Source organism: Cydia fagiglandana, chromosome 22 (assembly GCF_963556715.1).
Source record: "Cydia fagiglandana chromosome 22, ilCydFagi1.1, whole genome shotgun sequence".
Classification (NCBI taxonomy): domain Eukaryota; kingdom Metazoa; phylum Arthropoda; class Insecta; order Lepidoptera; family Tortricidae; genus Cydia; species Cydia fagiglandana.
In genome coordinates this window covers 13,177,891-13,186,091 of record NC_085953.1, presented here as the reverse complement: position 1 = coordinate 13,186,091, position 8,201 = coordinate 13,177,891, and the positions used below count along the sequence as shown (strand labels likewise).

The window sequence follows — 8,201 nt, the reverse complement described above, 5'->3', positions numbered from 1 at the left end:
TGATCATAACAGACGCGTTTTGTTAGAGAGTGAGTCTTCTGTACCTAGTACTATTATTTATTCTGTGGGAAAACATGGAAGCTATTTCGATTTGTTGAAATTACCCCGCATTCTAAATTGACCCCCTGCTCTTTATGCAATTTTTAATTAAACGATGTTTATTACATTTCTCTAACGAAATTATGCATAGCTGGTTTACAATTATAAAATAATACTTCAATGACTACACAATATGATATGGCTAACAACAGCTGACACCTGTGAGATGCAACAATACCTACATTACGTTATCGTGAATTGAAAATTTCCTGTTGAATGAAACAAAGAAAGATTTTTACTGTTTTAGCTAACTCAAAGGGCCATTTACACGGTACTTAAGTCTCGCCTCAAACATATTTTTATTAATATAGGTACCTTATAAATATACATATTTCATCAGGTATAATCATTTGTCCTGTAAATAACAGGACAAATGATTATACCTGATGAAATATGATAATAACATCTCGAAATTCTATAACGCTAAACGCTGTTTTAAGTTCGTCGTCACCCAAATCGAGTGTATAATAGTTATTTACGATACAAGTGCGAAAAAGAGGAATTCGAAACGAGTGGCGATAAATTAAAACACGACCGAAGGGAGTGTTTTAAATCGACACGAGTTGCGAATTACCTATTCGCACGTGTATCGTACAACGTTTTACAGTACATATGGCCCTTTAAACTTTTGACATCGCACGAAAAGTGCTATTTTACGCACTAGTGCGGGAAAATAGGACCATATGTACTTTAAATTGTATTTTCTTATTATTCGTGTTTTTTCGGATCTTTGTAGGTATTTTATTTGTTTTATAGTTCGGGTCTTAGTAGAGTTAGTAGTAATACTGTGTAATTAATTTGAATAATAAATAAATAAATAATCACCTCGCTTTGTACAAACAAACAAACAAACACAAACAAAATTGAATATGAGAGTCCTATAGGAGAATCGTATTTTACTTACTTGCCTAACGAAAATCATATGATATTATCTAAAACCGAGTTTTCATGTCTCACTCCAAGTCAAACTAGAAACTCGACGAATCTGAGTCTTGCTATTCCAAGTTTTTGCCCCCTTCCCTAATAATTCTTATTAACGTTTTGTTTATTTCTTTTCGCAGGATGCATGGTTTTGGGAAGTGAATCTAGAAGCTGCGTACGCGCACACAGGCAAACATGTCGGAAGGCGCGTACAGGAAGCAGCGGGTCTCGCCCTTCTTGAGACAAGTAAATACGTTTGCGTAGCTTATGGACGTGCACACAGTTAGACCACAGTCTGCAAAGATTTTGATAGTTCACGGCACACGCAGTGCAAGTGTTATTTATATTTTATATATCGTAATTTCATAGACGTTTAAAATAACACTTGCACTGCGTGTGCTATCAAAATCGTTGCAGACTTTTCTTGATCTAATTCTATACATATATCATTATAAGTTATAATTTATAACAGATAACGTCATCGTCAAGAGGGAGCGGGCTTTTAAGCCACTGCTAAAAAGGCCAAGTCTAAAAATATGTAGGTACTTTGTAATATTGTAGTTTCCGAAATAATATATGTATTATACCCACCTACTGGTATTTAAAAGCCAAATTTCATAGAAAAAGGGGCAGCTTTGATGGCGCCATCTATGCATACCTTTACTAGTCGTTTTAAGCTGCAACCGTGGCATTTTGTGAAATGTTTATTGTTTTTTCAGTCGCTGGCGGTGAGCGGAGTGGTGCTATACATGATAGGTACTGGCGCCAACATCGCCTTCCCGGGAGTGTTGCTGCAACAGTTGCGCGAACCTGACTCCGTGTTGCAACTGACCGACGAACATGAGTCGTGGATAGGTCAGTCTTTTTATTGTTAAACTTTTATTTTTAGTCGCTGGCTGTGAGTGGAGTGGTGCTATACATGATAGGCACGGGCGCCAACATTGCCTTACCGGGAGTGTTGCTGCAACAGTTGCGCGAACCTGATTCCGTATTGCAACTCACTGACGAACATGAGTCGTGTATAGGTAAAACTTGTATATATTGCTCATTATTGGTCAATATGTGGAATACTGGGATAAGTATAAAATTTTTGGTTGGGAAGACCGTCATCGGACGAGAATTCTCGTAGGTGCTTATATACGTACTTCGCTAAGACACAGTCAGGAAGGAAGAGCTTCGCTCCTTCTGCTCCACTGACCTTCTGTAATTCAGACATACTCCGAAAACGCAAGAGTTAGAAGCGATGAAACAGCTTCAATTGGTCTTACCTGATAGACGGTCTGCTCCACATTGGCTTTAGTGTGTTTTAAAATAGAGACGGTACTAAATTGCAGCTAGAATCTAGATATCAATATCATATGCTATAAGTAAAATTAAGACTGCATTCTCGTGACCTCTGAGAAACATACTTCGTTGGGTATTTTGTTTATATTTCGGGCTTCACTAGATGTCATGAAGCAAAGGCTCGTTAGCCAACAATTTTGCTGCATTAGGGCTCAAACACTGTAATTACTTGTTTGACGCGCAGTGGATGGCGCCAGGGCCGCAATTGGACATTCTTTTTTAATATTTCAACATATGTACAATTTATGACACCACATCGGGGTGCCCATCAGTCCAGTATAAAGTGGGGCCTAGCCAAGTGACAAATCGTTTATATAGAAAACTCCAATAAGTGTTACCATATTACAAGCTTTTATTTAGTTTCACCTGACCGTTGTCTGTCTGTCTGTCTGTCTGTGTGTAATCAAATCTTGCAAGTTAAATTTGATCCACTTCCCGGTTTCCGATTGAGCTGAAATTTTGCATGCGTGTATAAATCCGATGACAATGCAATATTATGGTACCATCGAGCTCATCTGATGATGGAGACAGGAGGTGGCCTTACGAACTCTGTGATGAAACAACGTAAACTAATTGTGTTAGAGGTTTTTAGAATTGTCTCGATGAGTATTAGTTGTCTGTCGTAAGAAAATTACAGTCAGCGATAAATTCGATAAAAGCTTGTACCAAAAATGAAATTTTTGCCAAAAACTTATTTTTTTCTATGCTCACATCTTACCATTGATTCCAGCATCCATCCTCGGCCTGGCCCTTATCTCGGGTATCATGACCGCCCCCCTCTTCCTGCAGAGGCTGGGCAGACGGCTCACCAACCAGCTCAGCACACTACCATCATTAGGGGGATGGGCGCTCATGGTGGCCGCCACGGGGCCTACAGCGCTTCTCATCAGCAGAACTCTTCAGGTATGAACTACTGCAGATGAAACTACAGAGGGAAAACGGCCGCCATTATCCCAATTAAAATTTGTTACGTACGCCGCCATTTTGAACTTTTTCATTAAATAACTTACCGCTTTTAAAATTATTTCAATACAAAGTAGGGTCTGTGCGGAAAGAGAAGAGTCGTGGCATGTATGGGGCCCAATACATTCCACGACTCATCTCTTTCCGAACAAAGTCTAATAATATTTTTACGATTATCAGAAGAAAAAGCAGCGGACGTTTTGACATTTTTATACGTTTCTATTAGCTTTTATCATATAGCGGAAGCAGTTATAAAGTTGTCCCAAAAATTTTTTATTAAGCTATGAGCTTCATCACATATGTTCCTTGAGTAATTCTAAGCATTTCAAGCCTGGGAGGCAATAAGAAATGTGTGTCTACTCGGATTTGTAATGGATTCAAACTTTCAACCCCTTTTTAACCCTGTTAGGGGATGAATTTTACAAAACGCTGAAATTACTTTTCCTGTCTTTTAATAATATCCCCAAATACAAAGATTCAAGTCCCGCGTTCGAAAATTTTTTTGATATCCATACAAACTTTCAACTCCTTTTTCACCACCTTAGGGGATGAATTTTCAAAAACGCTGAAATTAGTTTTCTTGTATTTTAATAATATATCGTTTTACGAAGTTTCAAATTCCTAGCTTAAAATAAAACTTGAACCCCATACAAACTTTCATCCCCTTTTTAACCCCCTTAGGGGTTGAATTTCTCAAAATCGCTTCTTATCTCTTGTACACTTTATAAATGTAATCTAGTGTGCAAATTTCAACTTTCTATCTTTTGTAGTTTCGGCTCCGCGTAGCAAAAATGTCCAACCAAATTTTTCACCTTTTTACGTTTTTCTTGTAAAATTACTATGAAATTGAAAAAACAAATATCAGCAATGAATTCTACGTCTTTGGTTTATACGAAAATGATACCAAACTTGCCCTAGTACCCACCAGGATCAGAGTAGATTTTTTTTAAAGATGACGGATGGCGGCCGTCTTTGTACCCCACCCTCCCCCCCACTTCAGGCTAGAAATGCTTAGAATTACTCAAATATCAGATGTGATGAAGCTCATAGCTTAATAAAAATTTTTTGGGTCATGTATGGCAGCGTTACATAACTGACTCCAGTAATACAGACGTTTCTTAACAAAAGTTTGGCCGTTTTTGTCATTGGGACTCCTCGGGTGGTATTCGACAAGCGACGTTTGACGTATCGTGTTGATCTCCCGTTGATGTGGGAAAAATCATAAGTTCTCGAATACGTACAATGTCAAAATTTGACATTAACAATCCACAGTTAGGGTGACAAGCAAACCAAACCGAACCACCCTTAGTTTAGAGTTGAGTTTTGGATGGTTTTGGTTGTACCAAATGATATTATCCACCGTTGATGGAATCAACACTCAGTATGCAATAAAATCAACTGTTGATTTGACATGGATGCGAAATCTGACAGTTGTACGTGTCGAATTTGGCCCCTCATTATTAGGTACTTTTAAATTTGTCGCCTTTTGCAGTGCCTAAAATAGTTGTGCAGACTGTAAATACTTTTACAAACTTTAGCTATTTTCATCAGTACATATTTTATCAACAAACATTCCAACAACGAACCATAATCAAAACCCATAATATCACAGTAGGTATATTAAAAACCGATAGCAAACTTCACCAGTCACGGGGATTTTTATATATTGATAGGTATGTGATTGGACTCTTAAATCGACTACAATTGATAACATTTGCATCCCGTGACGTTTGGTCACATGTAGGTAATTGCTATAAATGTTCTTCATTTACCTTCGGTCGCGATCGCTCATCGGCAAAGTTTCTAATTAGGCATTTCTCAATGTTTCATTGTCATTGTCACGTTGTTTAGCTGTGAGTTGTGAGTTAGAGATCATGGAAATAAGCTTGATCCCATAAATTATAATGAAGAACCTACAATATACGTAAATGATAAATAAAAATGATATATGTAGATTTCTCATTACAATTAGGTAAAACCACAAAATTCATAGATAACTTTAGAGTTTTTATAATATCTTTTATTTAATATGTACCTTCCTATTTACGAGTACGAGTACCTAGATGAATAACCAATCAAATGGCTGGTTACTTACAGTCTGCCCACAGAGTCTGCCCTAGCGACAAAAATAAATAACTGACAATGTTAACGCATTTTAGAATACCTAGTGTGTTTTGAAAATTTCATTGCTTTGGAGATAAAACGTGGTATAAAAGTATACAGAGATTAAGTATAGTGTACTTAGAAGTTGTAGAGTAGGCTGGTAGGTTGACTAATGGCTTTTCCTTAAGTAAGTATTTCGTTCATTCGTAAAATGTTTCTCTTGTGGGCAAAAGATTAACGTCATTAACAATTACTTCTGATCATTCCAGGGATTCGGAATGGGCCTCCAGGCGGCAGCAGCACCGGTCTCCATCGCGGAGTACTCCTCGCCCAAGCTGCGCGGCGCCTTTCTCGCCACTATCGCCTTCTCCTTCGCCACTGGCATGCTCTTCGCACACGTCTTCGGCACCCTGCTCTACTGGAGATCCGCTGCCATCGCATGTGGAAGCGTGTATGCTGTATCACTGATACTGGTCTCTTTATCACCTGAAACCCCTCCATATTTAGCCTCAAGAGGCAAATTCAACCAATGCAGGAAGAGCTTCCGCTGGCTCCGCGGACATTACCAAGATTCAGAAAAGGAACTCGAAGTGTTACTCAACAGCCAAAGAATTGGCACCACTGATACTACAGTCGGAAAGACTAGACTGCAAATTTATTTGGAAATAGTGAGGAAACCTGAGTTTTACAAGCCGACAGTCATTATGATGTTCATGTTTGTGCTTTTCCAGATATCTGGCATGACTGTGGTACCGTCGTATACTGTTCCCATGATGAATGAAGTGACCGATGGGGCGATAGAAGCGAACACAAGCATGCTGATGGTGGATATCGTGCGGTTCGTCACTTCGGTCATGGCCTGCGTCGTTGTCAACAAACTCAATCGCCGCACAGTTTTGTTCATCGGCGTCATAGTTAGCGTCGTGTCTCTTTTCACTACAGCTTTTTTGCTTTATCTTAGAGACTTCGGTTACATTCCGGAAGAATACAAATGGATACCAGTCGTACCGACTTTAACGTACATATTTGGGAAAACATTAGGAATTTTACCCATTCCATGGGCTATAGCTGGTGAGATCTTTCCGCTTGCCTATAGGAGTTTAGGCGGTGGGATTTCTGGAATGTTCCTCTCCATAATGTTCTTTGTCGTCGTGAAGACTGCTCCGACATCGTTCAAAGAGATCGGTGTGAACGGTACATTCCTGGTCTACGGCATGTGTATCGCATTTTGCGGTGCTTTTCTATACTTCCTTCTCCCGGAGACGAAAGGGAAGACGCTTTATGAGATAGAATGCCACTTCAAGGGGATTGACTCCAGGCCAGATGCCAGTGAAAAGGATAAAATGCTGGAACTGGAGACCTTGGAAGAAGGTTGATGGGGTGGACGACAGAATGAGGAAATGCTCTGCCGCTACTTGCCGGCTCCGTAGACAGGTGAAGACATCTTGTGAAATATGAATGTAGTTAGTTTGACTGTAGATTTAGGGTGATTTTACATTCTGGTGCCTAGTGAAGCAAGGATATATAAATGTGAGGGGCAGTAAAGCTTTGTCGACAAGTTCGACAACGTTCGTCGATGTGTTTAGTAGAAAAAGATACTTGTTTCTTCTAACCGTGACGTCAGAATCTGGGACTAGGTACCTTGAATCTTGGTTTACAGAAATGATACTCTAATAGGTGTGTATTCTATACTTATATGCGAGGTATGAGTTTCCACATATTTGTGAATTGAGGCAGCTGAATACAGTTATCTGAGATGGAATTGTCATCGAAATTGCGAATGTCTTAGTATTTCACCCTGAAATCTATATGAAATAAAGTATATCTTTAAATACTCTTGTTCTGTTATTTCCTGCTAACTTCAATACTATTAAACCTTGAATTAAAGCATAAGGTCAGTTGGGGACCAATGCTCTACCTGAAAATGATAAACGTATATTTTTTAATTTAAGTACCCTGAAAAAAATGGCTTTTACATTTCATATGTGTGCGGTGGTCAAACATCGTGTGTTCAATCCTCGGTTGTGCTGTATAGAGCAGACAAAATCTAAATATCGGCTAGGATTCTTGTTATACACAGAGAAGAGGCTAAAAGACTAAATCTCCTAAGGGATGTTACTAATAATGAACATTATTAGTAACATCCCTTAGAAGATTTAGCTCGCATTAAAATAGGCATTATTGGAACTGAAACAATAGGGATAAGGTAAAGGGCCCCTGTTTCGGCAGGTTAAGGCTCTTGAGAGTGAGTTGAGAGTTTGTGTATTTTTTTTAAATATTACTAAGCATATCAATACCTTGAAAGCTTTTGAATATGTTATATTAGTTCTTTGTTAATAATTTAATGTATAAACTGTAGGGTTTTAGTTGAAACTTTTTTTTATATGAATTTTTTCGTGAACCTCTTATTTGGCTCCCATTTCGTGATACAAATTTAGGTCAGCTCCTAAATTCGTGAATTCTTGTCCCCTGTTTCGGCATAAAGTTTTCTTAGAGTAATTGATGACAAATTGATAATTTGCTGATAATCATTTTAAATATTTAACGGTCTTACCTACTTACGAATAATTGTAAGGTCAAATTAAAAATAATAATAAAAAAAAATGGTAAATTGAGAGCTAGCTTAAAGTTTTTTGTACTCGTCGACTTTAATGGTTGAATTAAGACTTAGGTAAACCATATGGGTACTTTAATACTTGATTAAAAGTCAAACTATTTAATTTAAATAAAAAAAAAATAAAAAAAACTAAAAAAAAAAATAATAATTAAAA

General features: G+C 38.0%; 1 protein-coding gene across 2 annotated transcripts; it reads left to right on the top strand.

Moving 5' to 3' along the window:
- Window positions 1-1,160: 1,160 nt before the first annotated feature.
- On the top strand, window positions 1,161-7,264 carry LOC134675430 (facilitated trehalose transporter Tret1-like). 2 transcript variants are annotated; one of them, XM_063533693.1, is made up of 4 exons: window positions 1,161-1,266; window positions 1,740-1,875; window positions 3,095-3,267; window positions 5,700-7,264. In XM_063533693.1, the coding sequence occupies exons 1-4, from the start codon at window positions 1,216-1,218 to the stop codon at window positions 6,804-6,806; spliced, it is 1,467 nt and encodes a 488-aa protein (XP_063389763.1). In that variant the 5' UTR covers window positions 1,161-1,215; the 3' UTR covers window positions 6,807-7,264. The 2 variants fall into 2 exon arrangements, with proteins under 2 accessions (XP_063389763.1, XP_063389764.1); XM_063533694.1 differs by lacking the exon at window positions 1,740-1,875 and adding an exon at window positions 1,910-2,045 and having other exon boundaries at window positions 1,165-1,266.
- The last annotated feature ends 937 nt before the right edge of the window (window positions 7,265-8,201 follow it).

Excerpts from the sequence above, each read along its gene's own strand:
- LOC134675430 (XM_063533693.1), top strand. The coding sequence starts at position 1,216 with ATGTCGGAAGGCGCGTACAGGAAGCAGCGGGTCTCGCCCTTCTTGAGA. Across the intron at positions 1,876-3,094 it reads CGAACATGAGTCGTGGATAG|CATCCATCCTCGGCCTGGCC; the intron begins GTCAGTCTTTTT and ends CATTGATTCCAG. Across the intron at positions 3,268-5,699 it reads TCATCAGCAGAACTCTTCAG|GGATTCGGAATGGGCCTCCA; the intron begins GTATGAACTACT and ends TGATCATTCCAG.